The 26,193-nt window shown below is 40.4% G+C and overlaps 1 protein-coding gene across 1 annotated transcript in view; it reads right to left on the bottom strand.

Annotated features, from left to right (window-relative positions):
• Positions 1 to 26,193, bottom strand: part of gli3 (GLI family zinc finger 3) — a 193,291-nt gene that overhangs the window by 112,248 nt on the left and 54,850 nt on the right. The window contains exon 4 of the mRNA XM_053610917.1: positions 13,161 to 13,412. Coding sequence (XP_053466892.1) covers positions 13,161 to 13,412 — 252 coding nt within the window. The remainder of the gene's footprint in view (positions 1 to 13,160; positions 13,413 to 26,193) is intronic.

Genomic DNA, 26,193 nt, shown 5'->3' with positions numbered 1-26,193 from the left:
AAACGTCTTTCTTCTTTGTCTTCACTGTTCCCTCTTTCACACATCTTTATTTTCTCTTCTCACAACCAAGCAGGAGTTGTAATCCATTTACACTGTCCCACCAAAGAAATTCCTAAATAACCTCTGACACTCTTACAAGACGACTTAGCTGGGGTACCATCAGGAAACTGAGGCTGAGGAGGGCAAAAAAAAAATCAAGGGGGAGAAGCAAGAGCTAAACCAATTATGAATGGGAGAGTGAACACAGCAGCAATAGACAGCAAATACTTCAATCTTAGGGCCACAACAGAGAAAAAGTACTGCTGTGCCAGTTTTCTCTTTTCCTCTTATACCAAGTGTGATCTGCACAGACAGGTGTGTGTTTGTGGATTATGAGTTGACTGTGTGTTCAGGAAGTGTGTGTGTGTGTGTGTGTGTGTGTGTGTGTGTGAAGCGTAAAGCTGATTAATCCAGTCCCACTGCCGTAATGAGAGCAGAGAGCGGCAGGTACCTCAGAGAGCTCAGAACATCGAATTCTTGCCTGAGTCTCAACCCCATCCAAACTCTCACTCCATACACACTTCAAAGGAGTTAGTACAGCACAGCACTGAGCAGGAGAGACAGAGGAGACGCAGCATGGCTGGGGGAAGGGGATGGACGAAGGGATCCCTTATCTCCGCCTGAGAGGATGCTGCTCTGCGGAGTGAGATTGTCTGGAGCTGCCACCTGTCCCAGCCATCTTTGAAGGCAGCACTAAGCATGTGATGGGTCTGACCTCCTTCAGCTCCTTCTCTTTTATGTCTCTCTTCATTTTCTGCTTTGTTACTCCCCCACCCTCCCTGCTTCTCTTTCTGTCTTTCTTTCTCACTGTGAGTCTCCTGTGGTCTTTTCTCCTGTGTTACGTACATGGGCCAGGGATGTAACTATTGTTATTGAGCACAGACCCATAATAGAAAATGGGAAACATTTAAATTAATGTTTTCTCTCACGTCCCCTCTGATCAGGAACACAACTGGCTTTGGTAAAGCCCTGAGTGGGGTTTGGAAGGAAAAGGATATGAACCATACCACCAGAGACAAGATGCTTGATTCATGGAAACAAACAAACAGAGGCCTGAATTGAATAAGATGCTCTCTCCCTAACACCAACTGTGATTAGTAACACAGTGTTGTGAGGTTACATGGAAGAAGATAAGCAGAAATAGAATGGTTTTATCCACTGCCTATCCACCTTAGGACTTATTGCCGCTGTCCCTTATATCTTGAAGCTACTTAAATTATTTGGATTGCAATATATAGTGTGTTTTTTCTTCTTTAGAAAAAGAAGAAGATCTTAAGTATTTTAAGCATTTAAAAAGGATTAGTGTTTTTCTTGCATTTGTATTCTTAATTGAGTGCTGGATTCAGCATGGGAGTAAGACAAGATGCAGGTGTTTGCAGGAAGATTTACAAATGTTTGCTTTTTAAGAATCAAACGACTATAAGGAACATTTTTATCCATCTCTTAAAATGAGTAACTCATCTGAATTACCCCAGTGGTTTAAGAAAAGGCATCACAGCCCTAAAGTGCTTTATCTTTCACAAACCATTTCTGCATCAGCATGTTACCCAGAGGAAAGATATAGAAAGAGGCATAGAATAAGCAGAGACTACAGCCAAACCTGCCAAGGCTCCTCAGATACTCTGCAAGGGAGAATGCTAAGCATACAGTGGATATAAAAAGTCTACACACCCATGTTAAAATGGCAGGTTTTTGTGATGTGAAAAAAAAATGAAACCAAGATAAATCATGTCAGAACTTTTCCCACCTTAAAGCTGAAATTACAACGCATTAAAATTAAGTGAAAAACAATCAGAAACATTTTAGGGAAAAATAGGAAAAATAAAAAAGCTACAATAACCTGATTGCATAAGTGTGCACACCATTTTATAATTATGGATGTGGCTGTTTAGCATTTGGCTTTTATTGACGTGGAAGAAATCATAAATAGCTGCAAATACCAGCCGATTTTAGTGCAAAACCTTCAGGTTCCTGCTATTAAGCAGAAGATGAAAAGGAATTTCCCCTTTTAGCACAATAATGACCCAAAGCATACATCCTAATCAACAAAGGAATGGCTTAACCAAAAGAAAATCAATGTTTTTGAATGACCTAGCCAGAGTCCAGACCTGAATCCAACTAAAAAACTGTGGGGTGACCTGAAGAGGGTTATGCACAGGAGATACCCTCTATTCAGATCTAGAATGTTTTTGTAAGAAAGTGTTGGAAAATAAGGTTTGACATCTGTTTTTCACTTAATCTTATACGTTGTAATTTCACATTGAGGGTGGTAAAAGGTCTGACATGATTCATCTTGGTTGAATTTTTTTTACATGACAAAAAGCTGCCATTTTAACAGGGGCGTGTAGACTTTTTTATATCCACCGTACTTTTACAAAGTGCTGACACTGGAGACTCCTTCCATTAATGTTAAATATATGTCTTTTTAAAGAAGAAATCAAAAATATCCATATCAGTGATAATGATATTAATAATAATGTATTAGAATTAGCACATTAATATAAACCTTGCAGCTGGAACTACTGTATGAGCTGCTATTAAAGAAAATTAATCAACACCTTCTGAATCTGAACTGAGCATTCAACAGTGCAGGTAGTCTAACCGTCAGTAATGCTTTATACTAGTCAGGGTTGCAGTAGATCCTGAGCCTATCCCGGAAAAGCTGGATGCAAGGCTTGATTCTGCTTGATATTCATTTCATTCATGTTCATCATTCATTTTAACATCCTTTTTTTACGACCTGTTTTATTGAAGTTGACAGAGTAGTAAACTGACACATCATGCAATTTTCATTTTAATAAAATTTTACAATGGGCCTGTTTTGTGGTTTGAAACCATACTGAATACAGTAACAAATTCAACTCTTAACTGTTTTTATATAATCAATCATAGATAAATGTTTATATTTGAGCAAATATTCTGTTACATTTTGAATTTGTACAGTAGATTCAGTACTATTCATGCCATGTTTTCATGCCACGACTCTCTCAGTTCAGTTAGTAAGTGGACCCACCACAGAAACCACCAGTTGATATAAATTCCTAATTCATGAATGCAATCATCCAGCTCCATCCAGCCAGCCAGCACAGCAGAATCCATCCCAGTCAATGCATTTAGTCCAACATAGACATGCTCCACCAAGGGCATTGATGTAGAGAGCATGCCCAGATATGGTGCCCAAAATTGTGGGTGTGATCAGGGCTAAAACTATATCCTGTCCTACAACTTGGTTTTATGTTTTTCCAAGATTTCATAGTTTTTTGAGATTGCTGTGGCCAAAAATGCTTGAGTATTTTTGTCCAGAATTTGCAATGCAACTTCCAGAGTCTTTGTGCTTTTTTTGCTGAAAACCTCTGGGTTACCCTGTTCCCTGAGATGGGAACGAGACGTTGCGTGAGCTTTACGCTGTGGGAAGTGCCCTCGCACGTGACCGGTATCTGAAGCTTGTGTAACATCATGCCTATTTATAGGCCTGCCGTGATCAGGTGATGTGGCAATTAAGCACATAGTTTGATATATAAACGGCACCTGTGATCTGCGCTATCAGCCTCTATTATCTGAAGTGAAGACGCAATTCACAGGCATGCCCCAGTATGACAAAGCTACGCAATATCTCGTTCCCTTCTCAGGGAGCAGGGTTACATGCATAAACCACATGTTCCCTTTCAAAGGGAACTCAACGCTGCGTGACCGTTATGCTGTGGGAACGAGAATACCCACTCCGTCATACTGAGGACATGGCCTGTTCAAAAGGTCCGAGCCCGAGGATCACCACAAGACACTTGAGCCCGGGGTGGAACATATATCCAGGCTGTAATATCGAATGAACCCTGCCGCAGCACACACATCCTGTAAGGGACCCCCTTTGGACAAAGCCTTCGAGGAGTCGACCCCACTGGTGGAATGAGCCCTTATGCCCAGAGACGTAGCAAGACTGCGTACCTAATAGGCGATAGAGATTACTTCCACTGTCCAATTAGAGATGCACTGCTTCGGCACTGCTTCGACACAGCATCACCCCTACTGTCACCGTCAAAGCAGATCAGCAGCTGCTCCGACTAACGTCACTGGCTGGAGCGGTGGACGTAAGTACAGAGAGCCCTTACTAGACACAGTAGGTGCAACTTCTCCTGTTCCAGTGTGAGGAACGGAGGAGGGCAGAAAGCCTGCAACACTACTGGCTGGGCAGCAGATGTAAGCACTTTAGGAATATAATCTGGCCTAGGATATAGGAAGGCCTTGTGTAATCTAGGGGCAAAGTCAAGGCAGGAAGGGGCAACAGAGAGAGCTTGTAGATCTCCTATTCACTTGAGAGATGTTAGGGCCAGAGCTACCTTTACAGTCAGAAGCTGAGAGGCTGACTCTAAGGGCGCAAATGGGGCACATGACAGACCTTCCAGGACCACAGAAAGGTCCCAGGAAGGTATGCGTGATCTGTAGATAGGCCTCTGCCACCTGACACCACGCATAAACTTTGAAGTTACAGGCTCCATCAATAGGGGCATGGCTGGCCGAAATGGTGGCCACGTAGACCCTGAATGTAGAAGGAGCCAACCCTGCTGAGAATCATCCTTGTAAGAACTTCAGGACTGTAGCTATTGCGCAGTTCACTGGGTCTAGCTGATGTTCCTCACATCATGAGACAAAAAGTCGCCACTTGAGTGCATACAATTTCCTCGTGGATGGTGCTCTAGCATTCAACATGGTTTCTACAACCTCAGCTGTGAGACCAGAATCTATGAGCTGGTGCCCCTCAGGGGCCAGGTCCACAGTAGACGGTCTTGGCAAACTCTTGCTAGAACTTGTGGGAGCAGAGCAATAGGGGGAAAGCGTACACATGTGCACCATGTTGCCCAGCCCCACTGGTGCAAGGAGTGAGGGCAAACCACAGCAGGCATTGTGTTGTCTCCTCGGAGGCGAACACATCCACTTCCGCTTGGCCGAATACGGACTCCCCCACATTCCGGTTGCCTGGAGTGTACATTGCACTCACTGACAAGAACTTTCCCACTGCCCAGAGAAGAATTAGCTATGCCTGTCTGAACAGGGGGCGTGAACGTAACCCTCCCTGGTGGTTGATATATGAGACCACCGCTGTGTTGTCTGTCACAACTTGCACATGGTGACCTCTTAATTGGGGAAGAAAGCACTTGCTAAGCGATTTAAGTGCCACTCCCGATGAGGGCCGCTCCAAAGACTGTGAGCTGGACAGCTGCCTAAGACCCATGAGGGAGGCGTCTGGCATTACCATCTTGCGACAAAGAGATGCCTGTAGAGTGTGACCCAAGGCTAGAAACTGGGGATTCCTCCAAATTTTCAGAGCACGTAGGCATCGCCACGTGACATTGATTACTCTCAGAGGTTTCATCCTCAGACAAAACACCTGACTTTTCAGGCACCACTGAAACGGTCTCATGTGCAATAGGCCCAATGATATGTCGTGGGCTGCTGCTGCCATAAGCTCCAACAGTCTCTCATAGAGACTGGAGGGTATGCCCAGATCAAGCTTTATTTTGCTCAATGTTGATAGGATTGACCCTACGCATGTTGGGGATAGAAACATCCTCATCATAATAGAATCCCATATAACTCCTAGAAAAGTTATCATCTGCACTGGAGAAAGCATACTTTTCTTGAGGTTCAACCTGAGCCCCAAGCTCTTCATCTTGACGAGAACAACATCTCAATGTTGAATCACCATTTCCCTGGATCGTGCTAGAATTAACCAGTCATCTGTGTAGTTTAATACACGGATGCCCTGGAGTCACAAGGGAGCCAGAACGGCATCCACACACTTTGTGAAGGTGCGAGGGTATAAAGCTAGCCTGATGTGAAGAACCCAATATTGATACACACTGCCTCCAAATGTGAACCTCAGGCACTTCCAGTGACCGGGCGATATTTCTGTGTGGAAATATGCGTCTTTTAGATCTATCGTTACACCACCCAGTCCTTGAACTGAATCTGTGGAACGATAATTTTGAGCATCAGCATCTTGAACCTGTATGTACGAAGAGTACAGTTCAGATGACGCAGATCTAAAATTGGCTGCATACTCCCATCTTTTTTGCAAACCAGAAAATAACGGCTTTAAAATCCTCCCTCCCACAGGGAACGGGGTACATGTTCTATGGCCCCTTTGTACAAGAGGGATCCTACTTTCTGCACTAACCTTGCGCTTTCTCTGTGCTGACTACTGTGGTGAGCACACCTCTGAACCGGTGGAGTCGAGGTCTGAACTGGATCCGGTAACCATTTTCTACGGTAGACAGAACCTATGGAGACACATTTGGCAGTAGTTTTCATGCTACTAAATGGTCTTTTAGTGATATTAATTCTTCCACATTCTGTTCGAGGGAAAGCATCAGATTTTTGTTGCCGTGACAGCTCGCTCACCAGAGAACACTGAAAACTTGGGACAGCCTTAGCTAGGGGAGGCCCTACAGTAGTACGGGGAGATAACTGCCCTAACAACCTCATGTCCCCTGATACATCCCTCGGCGGCCGCTCAGGACCGCTCTTCCTTTGTCTGCTTGGCCTTGATGACCATTCTCAGATCAGGCCTATTAGCAGGCTGTGACTGTGGCTGCCCAGTTCCCCTGGCTCTCTGTGGGGAGAAGTGGGCCAGCACACTCGGCTTCTGTGCCTCCCTCGCACTAGTGCTGGCCTCGAACTCGACATGATGGGGCTGAATGCCGCTGCATGTCGATCTCACTCAACAGGTCTGCTTGGTAGGCCCGCAACACTGCCATTGTATGCAGTGACCCACAAGGTTGCAAGCTTGCAAGCGCCTCCTCCACCTTCGGCATAGCTAAATAGCTAAATAGTGCTGTTTATTCCCCACGATGGCCGAATAATCAGACATCACAGGGTTATAAATACGGCTTATGTATGGTTTTCAGAAGCATGATTTTTTTTTTTTAAAGATAGAGAGGAAATGAGTTTTTTTGCAAGCATCACACAAATGACTGACATGCAGTCTCGCTGAAAATAACAAGGCTGACGGCATGGTTCAAAAGTGCCATTTTTATATCACGCGACATGCTTAATTGCCATGTAACCTGATCACGGTAGGCCTATAAATAGGCATGATGTTACACAAGCTTCAGAGACCAGTCACACACAAGGGTGCTTCCCACAGCATAAAGCTCACGCAACATTGTGTCTCCTTTTAAAGGGAACTTGTTAGTAGATGAGACATTTCAGCTGTAGTCATGATTGAGGCAAGTGAATCAATCGACGAGCAGTTTGACTGAATGCACGTTGTGATGTCACATGACGCATCTTGTCCCAGATCTGCTGAATATCTACAGTAGTTTTGAAAAATTGCAAGATCCATTGAATATTGCGGAGTTTGCTTGATATTGTGTCTCAAATCACAAAATCATGAAATATTGCAGGTCCTTTCCATTATTCATAGTTTGTTGAAGTAGTTATACAGCTTGGCATTAGTGAGATATATATGTCCAGTATGACCCTGTTTTTCTCATCCAAATAACTGCCCTTGTTGTTTCAAGATTCATAAAAAGCCAAGCATTTGATTATTTGTACTTAAATAATGGAGCGGAGGAAGGAGATTAGTATCCCACTAAACCAGCAAAGATGAGAAGTTGCATCGCCAGCAAGTGGCTCACCACTGGTGGGACCTGGTGATCCTCTAATCAGCTTACAATATAAACACATGCTGCACTGCTAGTAACACTTTCACTGCAAACAATCACAGTATTAATCTTAAATCACAAATCTCACTCTCATTCTTTATTTCATTAATGCTATGGTCTTATGCACATTTGGTATTAGCAGAGTGATACTTACTCCAAATTTTTTGTGAAAGGGAAAAAAAATATATTATCATGGAGATTCCGCTGATGTACACAAAAGGGCTATTTATCCTACACACTTTTTTCCCTGAGGGATGCTGTGCTTTCTAAGATGTGAGGTAAGTAAGGTAAAAAGTGAGGTAAGCCAGAGAAAAAAGGCAGGAGGTATGAAGTATGACAAAATGTTGAAAACCCTTTCCGTATCAACAATATCGTGCTCTAATCTTTCATGGTCATGGCTCTTCTGCCTTGTTTTCAGACAGTAGTGGTGCTGGTGTTGTGGTAGACAGGTGTGTGAGCAGCAGGTGGAGGCTCATTTAGGTACATTAGACCCTGCCATGCACCAGCAAGAAAACTAATCACACTTTACGTGCTTCAACACTCACCTCCTTCTACTACTGTCTACATAGCAAAACCTACCAGCTGCTCTCAATCACACAAACATACATCTGGGATATATTTACAGTCTGACAGATTTACAAGGAAGAAAAGAAAATAGATTTGGTGCTGTAGAGAAACAGGCGTCATGGCTCAGTTCCGACGGAGTTTAAGGGTTATTATTTTTCATTCATTACAGTCTATGGGAGGAAGGAAAGCCTATGATTGGTAACAAGTGTTTTAAAACCTGAAGTATAATGCAGGCTTTTGAAGCTCTGTCAGAAGGAACTCAAATCTGTGTCATCCTCACACCCTACCAACCACATCCATTAATTTATTGTAATCCGTTAACACTGTATCAAAACAGTAAAAGACCCTGATTTGTTAAAGAAAAAAAGGGAAAAATTTACACTCCATGTATGTCCTTTAATGTGAATATACTGATAGGAATAGTAATTATGTCAAGTTTACAACCTAATATGTTAATTTGTAACTCCTAATTTTTTAATTTGTAATTCAAAGCTGCTGTTACTCTAAATTCTTTATGAGATCTGCTTCCCATTTCTTTATGATTTATTTTAGTGCTGTTGAGGTCCTCCATGTGAAAAAAATTGAGTCATTTCAGACATAGTTTGCCCCTTTGACTTCCCATTCTCCTTTTCAACTTCTTTTTTAAGGATAGTGACTTTTCCATGCAAACACTGACCTCTGTGCCTCCTGGAGCTTGACAGCCACACTTTCCGCTATGGTTTACTCAACTTGTGCTAAGTCGACTGGAATTTTTTCCCCTACATTCACTCACTGTGCCTTTCACTCCCTCCTTTATTAACCTTTCCCCACTACTCTCTGTCTTTTTTCTCCTATGCTGTAGCTTACTCTCTTAATTTCTTTCCCATCATGCATAGTTATCCACAAACATGCTTTCATATCAACTCCAGACCAGGCTTTATGAAAGGTGGCAACTTTGCTGAGTTGGATAGGCCACTATTAGTCACTGATGTTGTAAAAAACCTGATTGGTCCAGTTGTAGTTTAACCTTTCTCCATTCAGATAAATCAAGATATATGCCAGTGGAGCACACAAAATAAATGCTGAGCTAATGAACTGACTAAAGAGAGACATAGTTAATGCCCTGGGAGATGGAGTGAAAAATTGAAAAGGAGAGAAAAAGACTCATTAAGTATAGTGTACTATTTGGTCAAGACTGGCTTGAGGCCAGTTTAACCAAACTAAACAAGCCATTACATTGAATTTCAATCTGTGAGTGACAGACAGACAAAAGCTGCTTGGCCAAATTAACCTCTTAAAAGGCACCAGCTCACATCATCTCTCTTTTTTTCTTGCTTTCTCTTTTTTGAGCACTAGTACTTTCTAACAATAATCTAAAAAATGAAAAGAAAAATGAGAAAAAAGAAACAAAGAAAGAAAGCGGAATGGAGACTAAAAGAGAGGCTGATGGCTCCCCTTCCTGCATGGCTTTGATCAGCGTGCTGATGAAGTTGTGCTGGAATTGTGTGCTTACTCCAAGCCTCTAAGAATTCCCTAGAATTAGGGAACAGAGTGACTCTTTCCCTCATATTGGCCTCCTTTCAGGCAAAAAAATTAGAGTAAGGGACAGAAAGAACGTTTCGCATTAAACCTTGCAAGAGGAAATGCTTCTCATGCATATAGGCAATTGCTTCAGTTGTCAGTTCACTACTACAACTACTGTTATGAAGAACATTGTAAGAAACCAGGTTTATTCCAGGATATCTTGCACAAAGCAAATCATTGAATCTCTGACAGGAATCTCTCTTGAATCTCTGACAGGAAACTCATTGATGATTCTACTCCACCAAGCTTGTAGCTATCCTATAAGTTGCAGTAAAAAATTACTATTAAGCCATTAATAGAACTACACAATATGATCATCTATCATTGATGTCATCACAACATGTCACAATGCACTTTCTAAGAATACAGCAAACAAAGGGCCTCATTTGATAATCTTTTCGAAATTTGTGTGTAAATGTCTGTGTAAGCAAAACCAACCAAAAATATTCCACCAGAGTTTCGGAAACACTGATTTTCTTCGTACTCGCGAATGTACATCAATTAGCAATAACGTTAAAACCACCAGCCTAATATTGTGTAGGTTCCCCTTGTGCCACCAAAACAGCTCTGACCCACTGAGGTATGGACTCCACAAGACCTCTGAAGATGAGCTGTATTTGGCATCAAGATGTTATCAGCAGATCCTTTAAGTCCTGTAAGTTGTGAGGTGGGGCCTCTATGGGTCGGACTTTTAGTCCAGCACATCCCACAGATGCTCAATCGGATTGAGATCTGGGAAATTTGGAGGGCAAATCAACACCTTGAACTCTTTGTCATGTTCCTCAAACCACTCATGAACAATTTTTGCAGTGTGGCAGGGCACGTTATCTTGCTGAAAGAGGTCACTGCAATTAGGGAATGCTCTTTGCATGAAGGGGTGTACATGGCCTGCAACAATATTTAGGTAGGTTGTCTGTGTCAAAGTAACATCCACATGAGTGCCAGGACCCAAGGTTTCCCAGCAGAACATTGCCCAGAGCATCACACTTCCTCTACCAGCTTTCCTTCTTCCCATAGTGCATCCTGTTGCCATCTCTTCCCCAGTAAAGCGATGCACATACATCTGGCTGTCCACATGATGCAAAAGAAAATTTGATCAGGCCAGGCAACCTTCTTCCATTGCTCCATGGTCCAGATCTGATGCTCACGTGCCCATAGTAGGTGCTTTTGGTGGTGGACAGGGGTCAGCTTGGGCACTCTGACTGTGGCTACGCAGCCCCATACGCAGCAAGTTGTGAGCACCGTGTGTCCTGACATCTTTCTATCATAGCCAAAAGTAACTTTTTCATCAATTTGAGCTACAGTAGCTCTTTCGTGGGATCAGACAAGCCAGGCTAGCCTTCACTCCCTTCGCTTGCTGGTTCACCAGTTGTCCTTCCTTGGACCACTTTTGGTAGGTACTAACCACTGCACACCGGGAACACCCCACAAGACCTGCCATTTTGGAGATGCTCTGACCCATATGATCACAATTTGGCCCTTGTCAAAGTTGCTCGGATCCTCACCCATGCCCATTTTTACTGATTCCAAAACATAAATTTTGAAAACTGACTGTTCACTTGAGTCTGGACTCGAGTCCAATTATGAACGAACTCGGACTTGTCACGCACTTTGGTACACTTGTACTCGAACTTGACTCTTGAAATTTTTCCAAGTAAAGTCGAGTCAGCGTCATGTGTAACATGAAAAGAAAGATAAAAAAAATAAATAACAACATAAAATTAAGATAACAAGCAGTGATGCAGCTTGTGAACAGGAAAGGAAGGCAACTGCTTGGAACCCCATGCTGTTAGGGGCCCCCAAGGGCTGACAAACTTTACTTCACCACAATGTCTCAAAATGTGACAACAGACGACATGACAGTCAGTAACCTCATGAAAGGGGCCCCATGTCATTCCATTTACTTTTTGGCAGTAATATTTTCAGTAAACAACATTACTGAAGGAAAACGAAGAAGGCTTTTCCGTCAGGAAGTAAAAAAAGAAAGAGAAAAAAAGAGAATGAGGAAAAAAGAAAGCAAGACAGTAAGTGGATCAGATAATGGTGATTGTTTAAGTGTAACAGTAAATAACCAAATGCTATTTTTTAGATATGCAGGACATAGTGGCAGCATTTGCACTAGCCAAGGCCCGTAAGCAGCATTTGTAGAATCAATGCTTAAAGGATGGTGATGAGCACTGGCATTATAATGTGGGTTTAGTTCCCTAAGAAAACAAACAAAAACATTTTTTACAAAGTTTTTAGATATATAGTTTGTACTATGTTTATATTGCTTTTATTTTAAGAGTTTTGCAATGTTTTATTGTTCTACATATTTATATTAATTCTATATTTTTATATATTTTTATTTTAAAAAATTAATGGTGTTTTGACCTAGAGTTATTTAGTTATTAAGATTCCTCCATTAGGAGGAAAGCTATTGTTATTGTAAGTATTCTTCTTCTTCTACTTATTATTATTATTATTATTATTATTCTCCTTAGCTCCCTAAAGTGCCCAATAACTCAAGATCTGAATAGTAAAAAGTTTTGAAATTTGGCACATTGAAACTACAGGCCACGAGTAACTCCGACACCACAAATGGCCCACATTAGCCCATAGGTGGTGCTGCAGGCCACGCCCAAATTCTATGTGATTTTCCCTCGGCCCCATAAGTCCGAAATGTCTGAAAATTGCTATACATGCCTTATTTCTCATGGGGAACAAAAAAGCCATTGGGACCCATAAAGTCCACCATTTGTGACATTCCTACTGTAGATTAGAGCTGAATGACATTGGGAGCTGTGCCAACATCAATATCACCATGTTCTGCATGTGCAGTACTTGCAACGCAAAGGCTACCATTGTCAAGTAATGGTCAGTAACATTATGCTAAAAGATTCTGTTTTGCTTTACAGTACTTTACATTACAAATCTTGAGGAGAAAACATTTAGTTAATAAACTGTTCAACAGTTGGTGTCAGCCACTGAAAAACCCATATTGGTTGACCACTAGTTAAACTCTCAGTTGTATTTCATTCTTGTTCCCTGATAAACATTTGAAATGTAAAAAAAACATGTATTTATATGGCATCACAGCTTTGCTAATAGTTTTAGCAAACCGTATATAAAACTAAATAGACTTAAGTGAGCTCAGTTTTCACTTTTCACATATATGAACACATTAGAATTAATAATCTGACATGTGTAGCTAGTCATGTGTGGACACTGTCAACTTCAGTGTGGTAAGTGTGAAAAGTGTTATTGGCAGTATAGCGTTGACATCATTTAAACTGATGCTCATTTCAGTAACTTCTACACTACTATCATGTCAGCATGGCAGTAACTTACTATAGTGAGGGTCCAGGTAACTATTTCGGGGGTCCATTGCAAACAGTGTGCCCCGGTAAGGGAGTGTGTGTTCAGGGAGGTAGGGCAGGGAGGTCTGCAGCTCCTTCTTCACCAGCAAGGGTCGCTCTTCTGTGGAGGTGGACGGCTCATCACTCAGCTTAGCAGCCACCGAGCCCTGGCCTGGCACTGGTAGCTGTCCACTAATCACATTGCACCTCTCCCGGTGGTAGGGAGAACTAGTGTTCTCATCTTCTATTAGCAGCAGAGAAGGAGGAAAGGTGAATAATAGAGATTTCACTTTTAAAAATTTATTTGCAGTTATGAGGTTACAGTAATGTGAGAAAAAAAGTGATTTTGGTCCCTGTCACATGGTTTCCATCTGTGCATAGACTTCAGGAAAATCTGCAAGCATTAATGAGTTTTGTGTAATTAATACCAATAATATTGTTTGTACTGTAAATAACATAATATAATAATACACCCACTGTCCACTTTAACAGGAACACCTGTACACCTCATTTATGCAGTTATCCAATCTTTCAATCATGTGGCAGCAGCACAATGCATAAAATCATGCAAATACAGGTCAAGAATTTCAGTTAATGTTCACAACATACAGAATGGTGAAAAAATATGATCTCAGTGACTTTAACCATGGCATGATTGTTGGTGCCAGATGGGCTGGTTTGAGTATTTCAGAAACTGCTAACCTGAGTGGAATCTGATGTGGTCTTCTGCTGTTGAAGCCCATCCATTCCCCATTCCCCATCCCCCACCCCATGGCATAACCATTATATTACAGTCAAAGTTATTGTTTCATTCAAGAAAAAGTTATAAAAGTGAAGAAATCAAAATAAGTAAACAATCTGGGTGCCCTGTAACACACACACACACACACACACACACACACACACATTGTTGCTGATTGTTGTTTGAGTGTGAAAAGAAGGCAAGCAAAACTGAAAGTCTATCAAATTTGAACTTTTAAGGCTGTGTAATGCAACAAATTCTGGCACTGTAATAGTCTTGTCAGAGCCAATTTATATATGGCATGTTTTCACACACATAGAAACGCATTGCAGTCTGTCCATGGAACATGTCTAGTCATGCTGAATGCTCCCGTGGACGGTGAAATAAAGCTTCTTGCTTTGGTTTACTCCCAGCCAAATAAAACAGCTCTGAAATGCAACACACACACACACACACACACACACACACACACACACAAATCAAAATATCCCCATCAGCTAAATTGTCAGATATACCTATCCTTGTGGGGACATTTGGTCTGCACTAAGATATAACAACATGCTCCCCATTCTCTCTCTTTCTCTTGTCTCTCTCTCTCTCACACACACACACACAGACGCAAGCTCTCTCTAACCTAAGAAATAAAATGGGCAAACATCCCAGCAGATTTCCCACCATCTCTCTCCTTCTTTCATTCATTTTCTCTCTCTCTCTCTCTCTCTCTCTCTCTCTCTCAGCTCTCTCATTTTTTTCAAAGACACAGAATCCCATTGTGGGAGCAGCTGAGTTTTATCTGTGCATTCCAAACTGCCCATTAAGTGTCCTCATGGGTCATATCAACACCCACAAGCTAACTCCACTCCCTCATTCTCTCTGTCTCTCATCTCTCTTACACATCCACACTTAGAGCTGCTCTCTACTTTAATACACCTCCCTAATAGCAAACATGCCAGCACAGTATATGTGGGGTGTGTGTGTTTGTTGTGGAGGGTACAGACTTCTGTGGGTTTTTAGGGGATTTTGTTTGTTAAATCGGGGTAGAGAGATGTAATTTTTTTCCTGGCCTTCAACCCTTTACCAGGTCTTCACCTCTATAACCTCAGTGCAGCAGTACTCAGATCCTTCTTTTTTCCCTGTTCCAGAGTGAGTTTTCATTACACTACCTTTCTTCAAATTGGGCAGACTAGGACTTGTATTAGCATGAAGCATTGCATCTTTCATATCAGCTAAATAATGTCATATGCATGTTTGGCTTAATAATTATGTAGTTTGGGGAGTTTCTACAAAAGAGTGCATTATATAGCACAAGGTCAATGAAAATCAACTGCAACTTTGTAGTTGCAATGATATTTACTGGGCCTGAAAGTCACTTTGGAAAAGGCAATTGCATGGGAAATTAATATATCAAGAGTACATGTTTTAAAATTGCAGATGCCTGTTTCAGCTAGTTGAAGAGAAAATTATACTGTTTACTAAGTCGTAATTATGGAAACTTGATTTATCTGAATTATCACATGGTACCACTTGAAACTTAAAAAGCTTAACTTAATAATGGGCTACCATGGTAAAGTTGGTTTAAAAAACAAAATGCAATTTTTATGATTGCTCTTTTTTTTAAAAAAAAATTATTAACATTTTGCAGATTCTGCAACGCATATGTAAACTTATGACCTCAAATATATATCCTTCCTGGCAGCTTGAACCAATTTGGCCATTTCCCTCTGACCGTTCTAATCAGCATGTTTCCACTCACAGAACTTTCACTCACTCACTTACCTGAAGCTCTGCATCTGCATAATAATTTTGTATCGTGCTGCTGCCACATTATTGGCTGATTTGATAACTGCACGAATGTATACAGGTGTTCCTAATAAAGTGGACAGCGAGTGTATATTTGAACTTCCAGTGTCAGTTATGTTTTAAGTATTTAATCCTATACTGCACACTCAGTGATCTTATTAAGAGAATAATGGTACTTACACGGCTAAAGCTGGATAAATAGGCCTCCTCTCCTAAACTGTAATACTGTCAAAATGGGATTTAAAAAGCAGTCTATTCCTGTCCTCTGCAACACACAACCATACATTCAAGGATGTCTGGGAGCATGTGAAAGGAGTGAATCCCTATTTGTAGATATACAGGGTGTATGATTTCTAAAATAATGAAAAAAAGCAGAGCGCATACAACTTCCAAATGTAACGATTGTAAAGTCATATACACTGTCATTGTCATATAAAATGATTATGATTTCATTGACAAAGTCCACAAAAATGCTACACAAATAAATATTTGGCCTATTTATTCAAACACGAAAAGGAGGCCACTGATTTCTTTTTTGTGAGATAATCAAGTCTGACAATTGCCCTAAATGCTTTAGGCCACTTCTGACCCTACCATTTGTGTCCCTTAGCAGAAATCGAGATTCATCAGACCAGGCTAAGTTTTTCCATCTTCAACTGTCCAGTCTTGGTGAGCCTGTGCCCACTGCAGCATCAGATTTCTGTTCTTGGCTGACAGAAGTGGAACCCGACATGGTCTTTTGCGGTTGTGACCCATCTAAACTGTGGCCCATTCTAAACTGCTTTTCTGCTCACAACAATTGTGCAGGGTGGTTATTTGAGTTACTGTAACCTTTCTGTGAGCTCAAATCAGTCTGGCCATTCTCGGTTGACCTCTCTCATCAAAAAGGTTTTTCCCCATCTTGGCCATATGTTTTTCTTTTGCCCTGATCTCTACGGTTTTTGGACTGGTTTCTTTACTATCATGTCCACTATTCTCAGAGTAGATTTAAAACCTTGCCCATTGATTGCTATATTTGGGATTCCTGATGCCTCAGTTCCATTAAGCTCTCTACAAAAAGATACTATTGCTTTCACATCCCTAATAGCAAGACCTTCCCTACTGTTGCATTGGAAGTCTGCTAAATATCCATCCATCTCTCAGTGTCTAAAGGACATGATGTTTTTTTTAAAAACTCGAGAAAATAAAGTATATGATGAGGGGTTGTACTGACAAGTTTTTTGGTTTTTTTTATGAATGACAACCCTTTATGTCATATTTTATGGAGTTACAGACACCCCCCACTTGAATTTTTGTGCCTGTTGTTGGATTTCATAATATATACATAACCAGATATAGATATTGGTTGGGGGGGGGATTGTTTAGTTGATTGTACTCTTTAATTTCGTTTTTCTTTTCAACGCTTTGTGTGTATGTATGTATGTATATGTAAGTGTAATAAAAAAATTTGAATGGTATTGTTGCTATGTGACAGGTAGTATGTTTTCTTTCTCAATAAATATATTTTTTTGGGAAAAAAAAGGTTTTTCCATCCACAGAATTGCCGCTCACTGGATTTTTTTTTCTTTATTGCACGATTCTCACATGATTGGCTGACTAGATAATTGCAAGAATGAATAGGTGTACAGGTGTTCCTAGTAAAGTGTTTGGTGAGTGTATACACCGCTTGGCCGAAAAACAAACTTTGCCGTTTGGATTTAAATAAGCAAATACTTAAGAGCCTGTGATTGGATCATTATTGCAGTGATTAATATGTTTCAGCTGGCAACAATTCTTCTAACCCTAACTGATGCAGCGTGTATTTTCTCATTTCTTAAACAACTATGTCAGAGGACGTATCCTAGGGTCATGGAAAAGATGTTACTGTGTTTCAGAAGGTCTGCATCCAGCAAAGAAAACAATTAAGGAGGTTGTTGAAATCCCTGGAATTGGGTTAAGAACTGTCCAAAGCATTTCTAAAACCTGGAAGGAGAGTGGTGAACTGTCAACTTTGAGGGAGAAATGTGGTCAGAAAAATGAATGTTCAAAATCTTGAATGATCATGATCCGAGATCTTTAAAATGCTTGGTGAAATCACATAGTTAAAAAGTAGAACTCACGGCTATGTTTAATAGTGAAGGTAAGAGCATTTCCACATGCACGATGCAATTTGTCCATTCATGTCCATAGCATGTTGAAATTGCAAGGAGAAAAAAAACACTACACAAACACACAAATGAATAAATATGTCCTACTAAGAGTATTTCTCCCACTGTATAAAAAATCCATGAAACAAACCTAAATCTACAAGAAACCAGAAACCTTGTGTGTTCCTCTTCAGCGCTACTGTGTATCTCGGAACATTCTGCATCTCTCCAGTACAGTTTAATGTTGATGCTGATGCCCGGTGAGTTCTGATTTTGTGATTGGACCAGTCAGAGAATATATAAAGGGGTCATCCATAGCCATTATCATGAGCCAAGCTGTTTTCTTTCTTTCAATTCTCTTTGTCTTAATTTCTTTTCATTTGTGCTGTTTGTGTATTCCATCTATTTCCCCCAGTACACAACAAGCACAAAGACTGCAGGACTGCTCTCTGAGGACTGGGTGGAAAGCAAAGATAAAGCAAAATAGAGAGAAATAGAGAAAGGAAAAAGTAGTCAGCACTCTCTCTCTCTTTCTCTCTCATTCTCTATGGTGATTGAATTTCTTAACATCTTTTCAAAAAGCGCTTAAATGCCCAGAGGCCAGAGGAAGAAACAAGCTAATGGTGGATAGGGAGGCCTGAACAAATTTCAGAGGCCTTTCCTGCTCGCGTTTGAGGCTTGAAAGCGAGCTCCTGCCTTTCAAGCTTCAAAGTCCTCCTTCCTCCCGCAGTGTCACTGAAGGATTTGAAAAGGAGGTAATTGTGCTCACTGCAGCCGTGATCACAGGCTCCTGTTCCGGCTCTAGTGTTTCACCAGCTCTCTGTACCTCTGTTCAACCTCTCTTTCTCTATCCCTCACTTTCTGTCTCTCTCTTTTCCGATCATGCTCACTCTATTTTTTCAGCCTATCTCTATTTCAAATCCCCCCTCATTACCTCTCTCTTCTTTTCTTTCCCCCTCACAGTCTCTCCTTATCTCCTCCTCTGTCTTTTGCCCCTGACAACCCCCCTTGTTAAACCCAAGTACCCAGGTATCTTCTTTTTAATAGACTAATGCCTGCATTGTAAAACCTTGGTCTCAGATCCCTTCAAAACAGCTGAGTGCCATAACAGCCTTAACAAGAAGCCATTTTCATTAAGGCTGTTACAGAGCAAATAGGAAAGCAACAAAATAATGCAGGAAACTGAAATCAATTAGTAAAAAGGGTTCACCAAGTAGAGTGGTAACCATTGTCAGCTCGCAAATGGCATGTCCATTAGTGTCCATCGTTTTAAACTGGCATTCTGAAACACTACTTCTTGCCTTTTAACAGTCATACATACCAGCCTTACACTTTACCAATGTGTGCAGGAGCATCCATGCATTTCAGCATCATATTCCTAGCATGAGGTTTTGTGCTTTTCATTCAGAGGTCCTATCCACTGCAGAGTAAACAGACAGTAATGGGAAAAAGCCACACTGCACCTTCACTTTGGGATAAAGGAACAGCACAGAGAAACAAGAGAGATACTCACATAAAACCCAAAATTAGACTTCAAAGTATTTCTCATTTGCATTGCTCTCTCCTTTTTCCATTTCTACATCTGTTTCCCTTTATTTAGCAAACTAAGTTGATGGAAATACTTGTGACTTCCCAAAGAACAATACAAAGACAATACTGAAAGGCCTGCAGTTGGCAGCAGTTTTAATGGAGCTCGCTTTCCAAGAGGCTTAGCACTACCTGTTTCAGAAACCTGGCACTTGCACCAAGCTCAGGGGAGCACATGATGAGTGATAACGAAGGGGGATTTTGGGGGCAGGGGGATGTGGGTAGGGTGTCGGGGTCGACAGGAATCTCCACCAATCACTAGTAGGCTATGGGAGCCAGAAAAGAGCAGAGGATTTACTGTGATTATGCTGATTTTTCTATGAAATCTTAGATACAAAGAAAAGACTGGTTTGCCAACAGCAGATGCAACCAACACATTTATGAATTGAAGCAGGTTAACAATAATACATCCAGCATGTGGCTTACACTTTAGTCTGCCAAAGTACATTTTTAGAGCCATTCACACCCCAGCAAAAAGTGGAGCAGCTCTTTTTTTTTCTAGTATGCCTTTTTGCATTTTTGACATGACCAAGTGTAGTTTTCAGTATTTCATCAGGCAACAATTTGAACATGAGTATTAACTACATGAGTATAAAATACCAATATTTTTGAGTCATATACACAAAAATAACTCTGTACTTACTTCAGTAGGCTTTTCAACACTGCCCTTTTTGAAAAGAACAACTGATGATCACTTTATTCCTAATATTTCTTAGTGTTTTTACATTGACAAAAAAATTGCTGGTGTTATCAGCAAGTTTACCGACAATTTTAAATTTTAATTTTAAATTCAAGTACAAAATACTTAATATTTGATATTTAATAACAGTAAATTATAACCAAAGTGAATGAAGCTGCTAAAAGGTAGTGCAGCAATGAGAAATAACCTTGTTTTTTCTTCTTCTTAAAACTAGCCTGCTGCTTGTGCATTAATATAAGGCTGAGCAAACAGTAACTCTTAATTAAAATCGCTGACAGACCTTTTCACTGTTTAGTGAATTTCTTGTTGTGCAACAACAAAACATTCAAGTGTGTTCTAAATGGCTGTTACTTTAGATGCCTCCAGGGTTCTTACAGTGAACGGTTTTCAACTGCTTCTAAGGGTGTACTCACACTAGGTGACCTATTCCGTGCCCAAGCACATTCGACCCCCGAAGTCCAGTTTGTTCGACAAGTGTGATCACTCCGTACCATGCTGGGGCAAGGTACGCTGAACTGTGCCCAGGCCTGCTTGAAGAGGTGGGCATGGGCATGGTTCAGTTCACTCAAGCACTGTACACATCTAGTGTGATCAGCACTAACTGTGGCTGAACATAAACTCGAAACATGAAGTCAATGGTGTGACTGTCAGCTGCCATTGTAAAAATCTTCCGATATGTGCAGCAAGATTAAGTGAAAATAGCTGTGCTGCATATGTGATAAATATATTAGGCATGTGAGAGGGCCGTGTGTCACTGCCCCCAAACGACTCCAAATAAGCCATAATAAAATTAAAACTTATTTTATTTAGTGCCTATAAAAAGTAGCTTCTCAAGGTGCTTTACATAAAAACACAATCATTTATAGACACAAATCATAAAAAATAAGCACACATACCAACAGTAAAATTTTTTTTTCAAAAGTCAAGTAAAAGCTAACCTTAAAAAAGTATGTTTTAAGATAATAACGTTACAATGATAGACTATTATGTGCTGTGTGATAGCACTTTTCTTCCAGTTGTCTTCCAAATAAAAAGATGCATCATTATGACGTATGCATGCTTTGGCCCGGAACTTTAAGTGCAATGTGAGTGCAGGCCAGCAGGGGAGTGAGGAGGGGGGACAATCGTGCTTGAGCACGGTACAAGGCAACCGGGCCTAGTGTGAGTACGCCCTAACTCCTCTTACCTACACAGTGGATAAGAAAACCTGCTTATGGCCAAGAAGTGTTTTTTATTTATTTTTTATTTTTTTATCCTTAACAGGACATTTTATTGTAGGGTATTATTTAAACACTGTATGTTATGTGCTGGGTAATTATCATGAGGCCAAAAGAATTATATTAAACATGTTTTCCTCCTGTTACACACACATTTAACCACTCCTACATATATAAATTTGGTGAAAACACACATTCCTAACACCTGTTCTGGAACACAGGACCACTGGTAAATCATTCTTATGCTAGGCCTCCTCAGGGACCGTCCCTTACTCCTTACCCAGAATCTTTATTGGCAACAGGGAGTGGGGGTTTGGGGGATATGAAAGCCGAGCCAACTCTTCTTTCCCTGTTCCCATTCACCTCAAATCAGCATCAGTAAAAAGGCTTAAGAGCTCTGCAAGACTCTGCCATCCTTTAACCCTCCAACCCTCACCTCCTATCCCTCCGATTGAGGAACAGCATTCTCTGAGAGCAAGCTCAACAACTCATGCATGTTCCATCAAGAGCGAATGATTGTGGAAGAGTGTAGCCTGTGTGCGAAAATGCCTCTCCGATGGTGGACAATGGTGCATTTGGCCTATTCAGAGTTTGGCTTTTCTCTGCCGTCACTTGAATAGCACCTCCACTGCCATCAGTACCTGTTAGAGGACTTGGCCAGGGCCTTGATCAGAGGGTATAATGGGATGTGATTGCTGTTAGAGGCCATTGAACTGACCCAGATAAGGCACCTTAATAGAGGAAAGCTTTTCTGTTATATAGAAATGTGAATATAGTTATGGCCCCTAAAGCAACGTACAGCAGAACTTTGATCCAAAAATATAGCTTAGTACTTTCAGAGTACATTTTTGAGCTTTTCCTTAGCACTTTATGTATTTCAGAGTTGACACCAATCCAGTATATTTTTTTCTGGCTCCAAAAACATATATTTCTTATATTTCTGCAATTAATTATATTACTGAAATTGGAGAAATTTTTGCTTTAAAATTATTTGGCCTAAACCTAATGCTATCCATGACAGCAGTGTTTTAACTGTCCTTTGCACAATTATGTTTTTGTGGTTTGACTGATAGCATGTCTCATTCCTCACTCACCACTGTCTATGGCCAAGGCTAGGGTGCTCCACGTAGTGCAATATTACCAGAAGGTCAGAAAAACACAGTCAACCCAATAACATTAATTTCTGTATTGTTTTTCTAAAACTGTTTAAGGGTCAAATGGCCAGGAATGTGGTAAATCTGCTTGTGCTTTTTATCTGAACTTGGTAACATTAATGTAAAAACTATTTTTTTTGTTTTGTTTGTAGCTTCATTGATTCACTTCAACATTCATTTAATTAATCTTTGTGTGTATACATTCAAGTCAATCGAAAACACCGAGGAGTGGCCTATTAAGACCATTAGCCAGTACAAAGTGATGGCTAATTAAACACATCAAAGGCACCTGGCTGCCATCCCAGGCTGAAATTCACTAGCCCCTTATGCCTCCTCTCCTCCCTATTCAGAAAAAAAAGGTTAACTGCTATCAAGGGCTAGCAGGCTAATTTAACTTCTGACATTTGATATCTGTAGAATAAGAAGGATCAGCCGTTTAGCCAGAAAGGGATTACACTCCACTCTCCTCCCTCCTCCCACCCACTTATGCACACTCTCTCCTGCTCTATTCATCCTTTCCAACCACCCCCAACATAAAATGCTCTTAGTATCTTAGTCAGGCCAGATTCATTAAACTGTTCACCACTAAGCACTTTATGAATGGCAGAGAAATGTGGCTGTATGAAGTGGATATTCCTGGCATTCAATTTGAGTGAGATTTCAGGTCTGCCAATCTTACTACTGCCTAGTTATTCCACTGGGAGCTTGCACTGAGCTTACACTTTAAATTCTGTTGGTCATGTAAAAGACCTGACTACATCAAGACAACAACAAAAATAAACCTTTAACTGTTCTAGTGGTGTTTAAGTGGTGTTACATATGACCTTGGCATAAATATTAAAATGGCTTTTTAAAAATGTTAATATATTTTACATATAAAACTTCACACACATTCACCCATTTCTTCATTTAGGTAAACAACTCCTAAAATAATGTCAGTAAAGTTTGTGTGGACTTTTTTTGTCTTTTATTTTTAAACCAAACTGCACAAAACTACATTTTACTGCATGAACTGAATTTCCCTCATTCATGCACGTTATTCTTTAATCAGTAGAAAAATAGCACTAAAACATTTAATCCTTTCCTGCCCCCTTTAGTTGGTCTTAAATATATTCACATTTGAATATGAACACAACAACTTATTCCAGTGATCAAGGATGGATGCAAATGACACAGCTGTATCATCTACAGACGAAATTGAATTAAACCTAAAGGCAAAAAATTGTGGCTTCAGCTTTTGCTTCCACATTTATTAGAGACTGAGTGCATTTTCGCCCTCTAACGTGGCAGAACTTTTTGAAACCACAGCTGTTAATGCTTACCATTTCACTACAGGTCCAACATACACATACAGCGCCTTTCACTGACTCATGACTATCAGAACAAAACTACAAGCCAAAAATAATTAAAATAAAATGACTATGGGGATTCCAGAACTCACGTCTGAAACCATTTAAATGACAGGATTCCCAGCAAAAAAAAGCCCACTGCATGTTAGACCAACTATTGAAAAAAGAAACAAAAAAGCCATCACATGCACATGTACACATGAAATGGAGTGTTACTGTTCTCAAAAATGGCTGCATTAAAATAAAGGTCATTGTGCCTGGCACCACTTATCATATATTAACTACAAGTGAACAATAAACTAATTTTAACAATAGTAATTACACTTATGAAATGAAATTCTGGATCTGCACCCATCTATGTTACAGGAGGCAACAGAATCAAAGCAAAATCAGCTTCCACTTCTAATTTTTGCAGCTATCAAATGGCCATTTTGTCTGTATTGTCCCTGATTCACTTCTTAATGGGCCACTTTTGAATCCACTACCTCCCACCTAAAGGGAGATTTTATCTGGTCACATTGTGTCTATATGGTAACGGTTCTAATCTCCATTACCACAACCCTTATGCATTAAGCATCTCATCACATCAGCTCAATCACATGTATACAAAATAAAGAACAAAATAAGTATATGGAATCTCCAAGGCTGAGTCTGAGAACCAGTGGTGTACCAATGTCTATAGAAGCAGGTGAAACTCTCAAAGTAACATGGTGGACATTGCAATGCATTTAATCTCAAGTAATCCTGGAGAGGCTGGAAAGTTCACAAATGATGGGCTGTGTTAACAGAGTCTTTTTGTAGTTTATTTCTTTTATCCGCTTTAAGGAACATCAGCCCAAAGAGCAGAGGTGTATAGCCTCAGTTCATGGTCCTGAAGTAGCCTACCAAGTTCTTGCTGAGGTGTAACCTCACTTCCTGTTTGGCACCGTCAGACTTGTTGGCCCATTACAGGCAAATTGTTTTATTAACTTTTGTGAGTCTTATTCTGAAGATTACGTTTGCCAAATTTGGTGATTATTGGACAAAATTTGTAGTACTAGTAGTGTAAAAACACTTTTTAACAAAATGGCTGTCAGGAAGTACACTTGAATTTCAGATGTTGGTGTATGTTCACTTCGGAATACTCCAGGAAATTATAGGGAAAATTAACTGTGAATTTACCACAAATTCTTCAAATGATATAAGGTAAAAAAAAATGAAATTTGTTACAGTTCTTGACCACAATCAAGGTAGTGCAGTCACGAAACTTCTTGGGTACATTCATGGCATGGTACTGAAGATTCTTATCAAGTTTCATGACGATATGAAGATGCATTGCTGATATACACCCTCACATCCTGTTTTTTTTTGCATTTGCATGCATGTTACAGGAGAAGAGTTTTGAATACCAATATTCCTTTGATAACTTTTGTTTCGGCAGGTCTCAAGATGATGTGAGCTAAATTTGGTGAAGATTTGACAAAATTGGGAGGAGTAGCAAAAATGGCAGCTAGATGTAAGTATTTTTAGCATGTTGTTGTAACTTTTGACCAGTAGGTAGTGCTGTCACAAAATTTGTGCTATAGCCTCAGGCCATTGTCTTGAAGATGCCTACCAAGTTTTGTGTCAGTGTGCAAAGTCTTCCTGTTTGGTAGCTTCACTGGCCCATTATGGGCAAACCATTTCGAAATGGTATTCAAAAATGTTTAACTTTTGTGAGGCTTATTCTGAGGATGATGTGTGCCAAATTTGGTGATTATTGGACAAAATTCATAGGAGGAGTAGCGAAAAACACTTAGGAGGTAAATCTAATTAGGTGAAAATTGATGTCATAGGGTACACTGAACTCATCTGGACCCAGGGAATCCAGGGATGCCTGTCTTTTAAATTTTGGTTTTAAAAGTTATGACCATAAATGTACTTCTAACTAGGATCAAATTTAACGCGATGGTGGAGCTAGAGTTTTAGCAGCACTTTTTGGTCAGCCAAAATTTGGTCAGAATGTTTTAGACCCTCTCCAATCAGTTTGCCAAATTTCACAACTTTTTCAGTAACGAGTTACTTTTTCAAACAGGTGGCAATGTAGAGCGACCAGTCGTTATGTATTTGTCCAATTATAATGGTCCTCTTCATTGCACATCTGTGGTGTACATTTGCTTCATAGGAATTAAGAGCCTCATTGTAGCTCACATTAGCATAGGAAGAGACTCTCTGATGGACACGTAAAGTGACCAACCACAGTTTGTTATGTGATGTATGGGGTGGGTAAATGATAATACCATAATAAATTAACACTGGAGTTTATTATCTGATACAGAGAATATTACTGGCGCTTTATTGTTAATAGGCAGCACAACACAATGTTTACATT

This window comes from Ictalurus furcatus, chromosome 23 (assembly GCF_023375685.1).
Source record: "Ictalurus furcatus strain D&B chromosome 23, Billie_1.0, whole genome shotgun sequence".
NCBI lineage: Eukaryota > Metazoa > Chordata > Actinopteri > Siluriformes > Ictaluridae > Ictalurus > Ictalurus furcatus.
This window is presented reverse-complemented; position numbering and strand designations above follow the sequence as displayed.